General features: G+C 38.8%; 1 protein-coding gene across 2 annotated transcripts in view; it reads right to left on the bottom strand.

Annotated features, from left to right (window-relative positions):
- Positions 1–6,337: 6,337 nt before the first annotated feature.
- Positions 6,338–11,701, bottom strand: part of SLC24A2 (solute carrier family 24 member 2) — a 105,296-nt gene continuing 99,932 nt past the window's right edge. For both annotated transcript variants that reach the window (XM_062513129.1, XM_062513130.1), the window contains 3 exons: positions 9,040–9,129; positions 8,436–8,602; positions 6,338–6,587 (listed from right to left, as the gene is read on the bottom strand). In XM_062513129.1, the coding sequence (XP_062369113.1) occupies positions 6,338–6,587; positions 8,436–8,602; positions 9,040–9,129 (507 nt within the window). The remainder of the gene's footprint in view (positions 6,588–8,435; positions 8,603–9,039; positions 9,130–11,701) is intronic.

Genomic DNA, 11,701 nt, shown 5'->3' with positions numbered 1-11,701 from the left:
TATTACAAAAATAGCATCTGATTGTCAGTTATAACACACTGTTATTTTCACATTGCAATACCATGTCCTGATCTTGCCATCTTAAGCGACAGAAATAATTTTAATTCATGTAAGTCAACTCCCCAGAGTCAGGATTGCAAAATTAGAACTGCAACAGACATCTTGATAATGGAAATGAACACAAAACCAAGTGAAATCCTTTGGCATTACATAATTTGGATAAGGGATTAAAATAAATCATTGATTTCTACTGGATAACCTGACCCTGAAAACTTTTTGAAAAACTGACAGAAGCAACTCATCTGTTATAAAGTTACTAAAACATAAGGAGCTTCCTTTACTGTGATCTCAGTGGGAGAAAATATCAGAGAGCAGAATGACTTAATTGCTTCATTGGGCATGACTATGCAAGCATTTTATTCCTTCTCCTGGGGTAAACAAGGTGGTAGGATTGAGCCCCTACTGCAAAGGTAGTGTGCAGCATTTTGTACAGCCCCACAGGAAAACTCAAGAGTATGAGGAACAAACTCCCCCAATTTATAGCATCACTAAGGCAAAACCAGATCCTGCTTTGCTGTACATTTATTTGTCAGTATGTGACATTATACCTTAAACAGAGACATGGAATTGATTCCTTACTTTAAAATTAATGATCCCCTTACTTAGAAACCCCATACTAGTCTTCTGGGTATATTTATGGCTTCTTTTTGCATTAAGACAACTATGTGACATTAAATAAAAATAAAAATAAAATAGTAAAGTGCACGATCTTTAAAAACGTGTACAAATTTCATTGTTGGGATTGGTTTTGAGTTTGATGAGTGGTGAATTTACAATAAATCTACATGAATGTACAGTTCATTTACCAAACTCAAATTACTCAGTCTTGTCCTGGGCTGTTTCACTTATGGCTCGTGTAGGAATGATATGTCCAATTATGTGTCTGATCTACCCACACTCCAAGGGATTACACGGCTTCTAGGCTGGGGCTGACCTGTGCCTGGCTGGCTGGAGCATGGGCTCAGTGTCATGCTAATGTGATGACATGACTTCTGGAGAAGACACAGCTTGCATCTGGTTAGGCAGGAGCACAGGCGGGGGAAGGCTCAAACTATCTGCAGCCATCCAGGCAGACAAGGCTGGGATGCTGCACACTGGAACCTAACAACACACTGCTGACTTGCAGGATGGCTTGTCTGAACCACAGGGCTGTGAGCCATACGTGACTGCTGTATTTGGTGGGTGCGCTGAACTGCAGAACTTCAATTTGGAAGTGACTCTCCCTGGTTCCAATGGAAATGATGGATATCTCAATACTGATATTCCTGTAACTGATGGCAACAGACCCAAGAATGATAATTTTAACATCAGCCAGGAATGAAACCCATGGCTTTTGGAGGACTGGAGCAGGATGCTTCTCCACAGTGTTGAGTGCAAACTATCCCATTTGATCATCTCAGAATCACTTTCTGCAAGTATTTTTACAGGTGCAAATTCTTCCATTTAACTTTTCAGGAATAGCAGAAAAAAAAAATAATCACCTGCTCAAAGCCTCCTTCTCAGTTAGTTGTGTCATTGTTATTTACAAGAGGTAAAAATGTTTCCATGAATACAAGTGAATATAATTTATCTCTTTGTACATAGCTCCCAGGAAAATTAGGTTTGTTAAGTAACTGCATTTATGAAGTATGGGAACGTAAGATAAAAGTCTTTATCTTGTCCATGTTAATGGTAGAATTTGTCTGTATTTCGTTGGGCCAGTTCTTAGAGAAGGGATTATTTCCTTATAATAAATAAATTTCCTTATAAATAAAAAAAACCCATCTGATACAGACTCATACTTGACTCGGAACATAAGTTATATGGACCACAAGATGCTATTTTAAGGAATTACTGCTGAAAGAATAATAATTAAAAAAACATTGAATATCCCCTTTTTTTTTGCAAAATATGTAATGAAGTAAAAGACAACCAGAGAAATAATCCCTTAAAAAACACCCAAACATTAATAATATTTCTAAGAATCTATTTTTTCACAGTACTTGGATTAACTACATGTTTAACTTACCACTTTGTGGACCTTCATATCCACACACAACAGACCATGAGTGACAGTGACCATAAACTACTTTAGAGTAGTATATATGGAAATTGTATGGTAGGTTCATTGCCATTACAAACAAATGACACCTAGATAAGATTGCTTGTCACCCACTGTGCTTTATGCTTCATGAAATTTATGCAGTCAGCCACATCAACTGGATACATAAGCAGAAGCATACAGACACAAGAGCCTGTCTGCACTATAAAAAAGCACTAGCTTTCAGTAAAATAGCTAATTTAAAATACATAGAGCTTTGCTGAAAGATTTTTCCATGTCTACATTTAGTTCTTAAGGAGAGAATCTTCACCACACTTTTAATCACACTTTATAGCTTTTACCAAGTTGTGACCAGGGTGGCTTCTGGAGAGGGAAAACAGAACAGTTGTGGAACTCCAGTGGTATTTTGTACCACTGGGGCCCAGTCTCATATTTAATGCCAATGAAGTTAGTGCAGAAAACTTTTAAAACTGGCTACAATCTGAACCATGATCCTATTCAAATGCTATCAGAAATCCCTTCCAAAAATTCAACATTGATTCCATTCAGAGATGATGGTGCCACAGAGGGTTGGTTATTCAACCTGAAGTTGCATTCTTATCTTGCGGTGTTGCAAAGCTGGTGTCCTGAAAGTGCTAAGCTAGAACAGGGTCTTTATCATAATGCCATTTTTTCTATTAATTATTCATTTATACTTCATAAGGATTATGCAGACAGCAGTATCAATTAAGTGAGCACAGGCATGCAGGCAGGTGGAAGAGGCTTTCAACACCAACCAGCTCGCTGCAGAATTTGGGCAGTGTGAAGGACTGATCCCTAGTGAAGTTGTTCAGAACTTTGGGTGAAGAAAATGGAAACTAAACTTTGGCTTCGAGGTGTGCAATGCTGAGAAGAGTTCATGATCCCACACTGTAATAGTTATGAACAATGAGAAACACTTTATGCTGGGAAATTTGCTGACACTGTAAAACAGGAATGTTGCAACAAGTGTGTGCATTTCTGACAGCATTGAGCCTGGACAACTCACTGACATCTAGTCACTGGGTTGGAGCAGCTTTTGACTATTCTCTCAGCATTCCAGTTTAAGACTGAATTCCTTCTGTACAGGATAAGGGACTAAGCTTCTCCCTTCATCCCACTCCTCTTTTTCTCTACCAGCCAGCAGAGCTATTGTCTTGTAATCAAAGAGCACATCAGCATCCAACTATCCATGAAGAATTTACCTCAGCAGCAGAAACGTGCCTTGGCAAAGACAAACACTGTTCACAGACAGCCTTCACAGAAAGCACCACACAATTGAAATCTGTCCTATTACCTCTAGATCTGAGGTACCACTGGCACAGTTATTCATTTGAAAAACACAGCTAGCCATTTGAAAAATGATCTGCCCAACAGATACAAGGCAGTGGAGCCATGAAATGTCTTATTCTGGAGGAGGAGAAGTTATTTTTAATATCTTCCAAGATAAATGATAGGGACAAAGAAACATGGGAAAGAAATGAGACACATGTTAAGACAGTATAGAAATGCCAGTATAGGATACCAGTCCTTAATGGTACACATAAAGGTCTTCCGATAGGCTGTTGATGCCAGTTACTCTCTACTCCCTCCCTACCTGCCCTCAGTGGGGCAGCAGTCTCTGCTGCTGATGCCCTGAGTTCACCAGAGTGCTTTTAGAGCTCTGAAGGTCAGGTAGGAGTTTTCCTATTCCAGTGTGTGAGCTGTTACACCATGATGGCATCAAGTGAAAAAAAGAAAAGATGAAAAAGAAAAAAGTAGTGTACTAAACAGAGATCAGACGCTGGTCTGGTTTCTCCATTTGAAATGTCAGATCAGCAAATCTGGGCATTGCAGTATTTTTTAAGTGCCCGCCTACACGGCCCTTCCTTTAGATCAGTTCTATGTCTGATTCTGCTTACTTGGGAAAGGATTGCTTGTTTTGAGCACTGTCATCAGAGACAAAACCATTTAGTGACTCCTCTGGAATAGACTGTACTGTGGAGTCAGCTCTGTATTTTGGGACTCCCGTTTCAGCTGAGGTCAGAATTTGGGTTATAGATTTGCTTTAGGTCGCTGTTCTGTCAGCAGAGGGCACCACAGTTATGTACATACACCCACCTTTCCATCGCGTGCACCTGTAGGAACAAATGTTAGAGACGGACAGCACCATCGTTAAGACAGGTAGGGATTCTGCACCAGTGGAGGATTTTGAATACAAATACAAGTTTTTGCTTTCAGTGTGAGAAGCTCACTCTAAAAAGCACTAAGAAGTAAGAGATGTTGCTTGTTGTATGATTAAGATCAAATACTGATTCTGTATGTAGCTAGGACTTTGGACAATATATGAGTAGCAGACATTGCAACTCCTAGTATCCTTCCTTTATTTCATCAACATCTCACTTTTTCTTCATGATAACACATATTAATATTCCTAATATTACTTTTGTACTGTTTTCTCTACCATTGTTTTCTGTCAAGTCCTTACTTTCTAATCATACACTGTTACATACAAACACATATAACAGGAAAACAGTAAAGGACAAAGGAGAATGAGTGAGAAACAGTGTGGAGCAGAGAAAAACAGACAAGACAAAATGTGCTGAGCTTTCTGTTACACAGATATGAGAATGGCATTGCCATTGTGAGCACAATACACATAAAAAACAATGCTGAAACAGGTCACAGAAATGCACTGAAACTTCATGAACTCTTAATTGCATAAAAGACTTGAACAAACAAATGATGATTATCTGAAATAATTTCTTAGTATTCATTCTAGTTCCATAATTTTTAAAAAATCAGCCAAACTACAGAAAGATGAACATTAGTTGCTTTCTCCCTTCTTGATTTTTTGTTGTTTTTTTGTTTTTTTCTCTAGGTTTGGACCTCCTTTTCTCAGTATGTCAGGAAAAGGATGTTGCATTTTCACTCCTTCTTGAGTTTCTTTAGACATGCACACTTCCAGCAATACTGAAGAATTTTCATGTACGTTTCCTGCAGCTCCACTGTATTTAAATTGTGTTTCTCCTACCTAATTTCAAGATTTCTAACAGCAAATGTGAACTGCCTCAGCTTTATACAACAGCTGGAGATCTCTTCTGGCAATAACTATATGTAGCTGTGAAGGTCCTTATACTCCAAGTAATAGTGAAAGCCTACAAAGTATATATTCACTTAGCAATTAGGCTGCCACTTTATTTCTATTTTCTGTATGAAATACTATGCATAAGCAAATTAGCCTTTTTATTCTGGCATGAAAAGGCAAACTCATAACAGCATCTGAAAGCCATTGGTACTGTTGATATTGCTGCATTAGAAAAAATGGTGTGTTCACATAGCTGTATGATGTCACTGCATGCTGCGTTGCTATTAGAGAAGAAAGATTATCCCCATTCTGGTCTTTGCATGAGAATGCAATGAAAATCTGCACCAGTTACAAAATGGTCAGGCATCATGGCTCCTTCAGTGCCAGAGACAGAGTTTCTGGAACCTGAAGAGTTTTGCAAGATGTAAAAAACCACCATTAACATCCTGCTGATTGCCTTTACAGACCTGTGATGCAGACGATCAAAACACTGATCAATTCCCTGGCTTTGCTGAAATCACATCATATAAATCCACTTACATGAAGAGACATACAAGCCCTTCCCTGTTTATGACTCATCGCTTGGTATGTGCTTTCCACTCGGGAGTTTCAGCAGGTTATCAGAAAAATCCTGTACCAGGGTATGTGGGGGGTGGTGCCTCCACAAAGTTAATATTAGCATTCCCCTTAGGAGAGGAGAGCTTTAAGAACTGAGCACACTGTGTGTCTGTATACTGCTACAGAGAAGGAGAAGTCTGCGGGTATGTACAGTAGGCAGAGGAGAAGCAGTAACTTTCAGTGTTGTCGTGTGTACGTAGCGTGCCCAGTACTGAGCAGAGAGGATGTTCTACAGCAGAGGAGCCCTCGGTGCACCTGGACTCAGCCCTTCAGGTGTAACTGCACTGTCCAGCAGCAGCCATTCTTCAGCTCTGAAATCGACCCTTTGTATCCTTTTCTTTCTTTCACTCTTAAAATTGAGGAAGAGGAAATTTACAGATCCATGGGTTATTCCCACTGAAGTATTCCACGATGGTTTTTTTGCTGTTTTGACATTTGTATCTTTTCTTTAATAAATATATACATTTTGTTTTTATTTTGGGTTTCTTTTTGGTTTTGTTTTGTTTTGCTTTGTCGAGAAACAGCACTTTCCACTAGATGGAGACAGGACACTGGATTACTTTGTCCTCCAGAAGGACACTGACAATCAGGAACACAAAATAAAGCCCAAACATGAGGAAACCCAGGATTTTATTCATCCTCCACTTGCAGGAAGCAATGGAGAGGATGACAAAGAGCAGCATGATGAAGAGGAGCACAATCGCACAGAACAGACCATTGCTGCTGACTGTCACCGGGGCAAAACTGTTAATCACAGCATACAGGAGCCATGGAAGAGGAAGGCTGTTAAGAAACAGAAAAAATAATTTAAAACATTGCAGAAGTGCAGAAGGGAGCACTAGGAAGTTTCTGGTGACAATTCAAAACACAACCAAAGGCTTCCTGTATAAAGTGAAGCAGGAAGAGGTGAATTATATTTCCCTTGGCTGGCAAATCATCTTCCTCTATGAAGAAGAAAACCCCTTTAATTTGTTTCTAGATTTCACACCATCAGCAGAAGCTATTTGCACTCCTTCCAAGAGCCTGCCTAATGGGAGGGTGAGTTGTATAGAAACACGTCCTTGCTATGAGGAACCAGCAGTCTGCAAGGCACTGCCCTCAAAATTTCACCTTTAAATATATTTGTCCACATTTACTCTATAAACCCCTGTTAAACTGTGAACTTCAATTGAACTTCAGCTTAACTTCTATTTCTGTGATTGCTGTCATTGCATTTCTCATCTCTCACGCCATGGAAGGAGACAATATCCCTCTGCAAGATGTCAAGCTGAAATAAATATTTAAGACACTGATTGGAGCTTAGCAGGCTTAGAAAACATGAAGTGAGTTGTCAGAAGCTCACAACATTAAAACTTTGAATAAGCAGCTCAGGAGAGAATAATTTATTATAGCTTCAGTACTAACCACACCAGTCTACAGCTCAACTGTGCCATTTCTGCTATAAATGTGGCAGATTGGTGCAGGACAAAACCATTTCCATAATTAGGAAGATTAAACATTTTTTAAGAAGTAAGAAAGCACTGCAAAAGAGAAATAATTTTGATATTTCAAAGATTCAATGCTTCAGGATCAATAGAAAAGTGACCATTTTTGTACTATGTCTAAAGTACTGCCACAAGTTCACAGATAAAGTAAAAGATATTTACTATACATTCTAACTTCAGGATCTTTTTTGTACCTTTGTGCAGTTGCTGGTATATTTTCAGCTGTGCAAGCCATGATTTCTTGTACAACCAGGCTGTCTGGCACTATAGCTATGACTAGAGCTGTTCTTCTGTTTGTGTGTGATAGCAACAAACAACCAAAGATGGAGAAATTGAAAGTATGGGCATGATTTTCAGTACCTCCATCCTGTGCTGAAGATAGGAATGTAGAAAGAAAAGCAGAATTTATCTGTGTATTTCCTGCACATTTTTGAAACACTGAAACACTGATTACACTTCTGAACCTGATCTGCCTTGGTCTCAAAAGATAAAAAAGAAATTGAATTACAGCATTATGCCAGAAATCATTACCTTAGAGCTGCCATGAAGCAGTGAAGTGTAAAAAGAAAATTTCTGCACAATCTCATGTAGCTTCACATTGTCAGAGCTATAAAAAGGGTCCTTTTTGTTAACAGAGAATTGGTTTGTAATTTAGGACTTGTCAGGTATAGGAAAAAAATTAATCACTTGTCAACAGCAGCCTAAACGAGTTATGCAAGACAATGACTTTCTGTTTTTATTACAGCAAACATGTTGAATACTGCAGAGGCAATGAATTGTTCCTGATCAACATTTATAAATAAAGCTCTAGTATAAGCACAATGAGTGGTAGCAGAAAGCAAACAGCAACCTCACAAAAGTATAAAAAGCTATGAAATTCCCTTTCGGAACAATGCCCTTGCACAATTTTAAAGTGCAATTCACTTGCCTAAGCCTCTCTGTAATATATCAAAGCAGGGATTAGGCAACAAATTTATAACATTTCTTCATGCAGACATCTATAAACTTCTACTTGCCACAGTAACATTCACTGCATATTTGCATCACTCTCCTTTTTAAAGGTTGCTGCCTGTGGGCAATACCAGAGCAATGTGCTAAGAACAAAAGACTTGTTTAAAGTAGACAATTTTCTTGGTGTAGAACTTACCCCACTGTAATGTCAAATATGTTGCTTCCAACAGAACTGGATACAGCCATGTCCCCCAGACCTTTGCGTGCTACAATAACACTGGTAATAAGGTCAGGAATGGATGTGCCAGCAGCTAGAATAGTCAATCCCATGATTTCTTCAGTAATACCAATGGTCTCTCCAACCTAGAAGGGTTTAAAAAAAAAAAAAAAACAAAAAAAAACCACAAAAACCAAACAGAAAAAGTCCTGCAGTGAAGAAATGTTTTCAGCTGTCCTGGACTTTCCCACTACCTTGGAGAATACTGGGCAAGATCCGAGTTTTCACAGATTTCCCCATGTATCAGGAGAAAGATAAGACTTTTATATAGAGGCATAAGGTATTGACAGGCAGCTGCTGATGCTTCTGATGTTAAAAGAATGATCAAGTCCTGTGGTCAGGCCAGCCATAGCCCTCCGAACTACTTTCCATTTAGTGAATACTGATCTACTTCATCCATGGTTACAGCTCCCAAAATAAAGCAGCACACAGCATGAGATAGATGGACTCTGATTAGAAATGATCTTTAACAGTGCAAAACATAATGCAGGGCTTTTATTTTGTACCAGCATCACCTCCTTACCTGGTGTGCCCACCAGACCATCAAGTAAGAAAAGAAGGCAATCCAGCTGATAGAGCCAAAAAATGTGATAGGAAAAAATTTTCTTGATGTCTGAAACAGAAACAAGGAGAAACAGTGAAAACCTATATTGACGGATGACATGCCATACTCTTAACTGCTTCTCAGTATGAGAGTGGCTTCTTGTTTTTCCTAATGGCTTGTTCTAAGTAACTGTTCTGACAATCAGATGATGATCCTGTCAAAATACCTGTCAAGAAAGCTAAGAAACAGGTGCCCTGACATTGGTATTTACTTACCTATGCCTCATTCTTCCAACTGCTTCAGTCATAAAATAAGAACTTGTATGATCAATAGCAAGTTCTGTGTTGTCATTTTTATCATAATTTGTTGCGATGCAGTTTTCATATGTGTTTATCTCAATAGTGGTTTGACTTCTAAATTTATTAATAATTCCAGGTTTCTTCAGAATGAATGTTTTCAAATTGCTTCAACAGGTGCCCATATCTTTCTTTCCTGCATTAGTAACATTTTGCAACAAATTTCACAGTCAGTATAACAAAGACTGCCATATGGCAGAGCTAAAAACATGCACACCTAAAATTTATTTACTCTGCTTGTGAAAACTACTCAGTGTCTCATTATGTTAAGCATGCACTTTCCATGCTTCATTTTGTATAGAAATTCAATGTTATAATGTTGCAAAAATGTGCAAAACATACTGTCAGGCACTTCAATGAATTAAAAACTCTGTGTAACACCAAAGTAATTTAATTTTCATTTTCACTGTCTCCCTTACTAGTGTCAGATTTTGAACAGACAGTGTTCTTGCAGGTAATGGATGTGTTATATTCAGATTAATGGGTTTTTTTTGTTCTTTCCAATCTTTTGCATTTTCCATATTTACTAGTGACTAACTGAATCTATGTAACAAAAAGAGATCAAGTTAATACTAAAGGAAGGAAACAAAACTGCAGCACTGCACTGGGCAAACACAATCTAAATCAAACCAGTACTTAAATTTGTCCTGTGAATGAATTCTACTGACCTTTCTTTATGGTCACTGACCTTCTGAATGCAGATCTTACCTCAGATGATTTCTGACATGCGACTAGCAGAGTCCTATAAATTTGCATGAATAACCAGTAGGACTGTCTGTGGAAGTAAATTATACCACTCTGAAAGCCTCTTTCAGCTGCTGCTCAGTCTTATAGTACTTCTTCCTATTTGGTCCTCACTAAATCCACTTCCACTCCAGAATTTTTGTGCCCTTTCATTGCAGGTCATGCCTCTGCTGCACCAGGAGGCTCATGAGATTATGGATCATTCCTAGATGTTGTGGGAGTAGATGGGATTGCAGGGCTTTCCCTCAATGTGACTTTTGGAGAGAAAGTACCATTTGTTTTGACTCTGATTCAGATTCTTCAAGCCATAATAAACACTTCCTTTTTAGGAAGTTTAGAGAGCTGCACAGCCAGCTTTTCTTATATAAAAGACTCAGCAGGCAACTATATGAAACAGCTTCATTTAGGAACTGATCACCATGGAACCACAGGGTGACCAAGAGATGATCACTGTTTGGGCTGGCTGGCCATTAGAATTGATCAAGCAGGAATGTCACTGTGTTTTTCCAGCTGAAGCTGAAAACAATGAGCCTGTAGCTCAGTGAGACTGTGTAGACTTTCTGCTGATGCAACTGGAATGAGGTTGGTACATTAACTGATGCAAAAAGGGTAAAGTCAACAATGGTCATTGTGCACACTCATCTACATCATGGTACAAATAGAGGGAGCAGATATGGACCTGGTGCAGCAGGTACAGCTCCTGGCTGTGCTACAGAGCACTTACTCACTCCCTGTGAGTACTTCACATAATGCTACATGTCCTCCTGAAAACTAAGCAAGTTGACTGATGTTACCTATACAATTTCACAACTTAATATACACATGAACACACATCAAATTTGGTACAGATATAACAATGCTACTAGAGGGATTGAACACCTCTTCTGTGAGGAAAGGCTAAGAGAATTTAGATTGTACAGCCTGGAGAAGAGAAGGCTTTGGGGTGACGTAATTGTGGCCTTCCTATACCTGAATGGAGCCTACAGGAAAGATGGAGAGAGACTGTTTACAATAGCATGTAGTGACAGGACAAGAGGATTGAAAGAAAGTGGGTTTAGATTGTACATTAGGAAGAAGTCTTTAGTATGAAAACAGTGAGACAGTGGAACAGAGAAGCTGTGAATGCCCCATGCCTGGCAGAGTTCAAGGCCAGGTTGGACCAGGTTCTGAGCAACTTGAGCTAGGGGAAAGTGTCCCTGAGTATGTCATGGGGGTTGGAACTAGATGATCTCAAAGGTTCCTATCCAACCCAAACCATTTTATGAATCTGTGATTCTAAACTCCCCATAATATAAATAACTGAACTTCTGTTGGAGTAAAAGAAGTGGTCCAGGAGGTGTTTAAAACTAATTACCCTTAAATAACCACCATGGCACTTGGAGACATCCTTTTCATATAAATTTCACTACTGTCACAAACACTGTTTTTAGAACTGCCCAGGGTACTTTGGTTGATCTATTTCTTAATTGCTTCTTAACTCATTAGAGAGTTACTTTTTCAAAAGAGAGTTCTACATTTCTATCAAACCAGAAAATATGATA

The sequence above is a fragment of the Cinclus cinclus genome, chromosome Z, assembly GCF_963662255.1.
Source record: "Cinclus cinclus chromosome Z, bCinCin1.1, whole genome shotgun sequence".
Lineage (NCBI taxonomy): Eukaryota > Metazoa > Chordata > Aves > Passeriformes > Cinclidae > Cinclus > Cinclus cinclus.
This window is presented reverse-complemented; position numbering and strand designations above follow the sequence as displayed.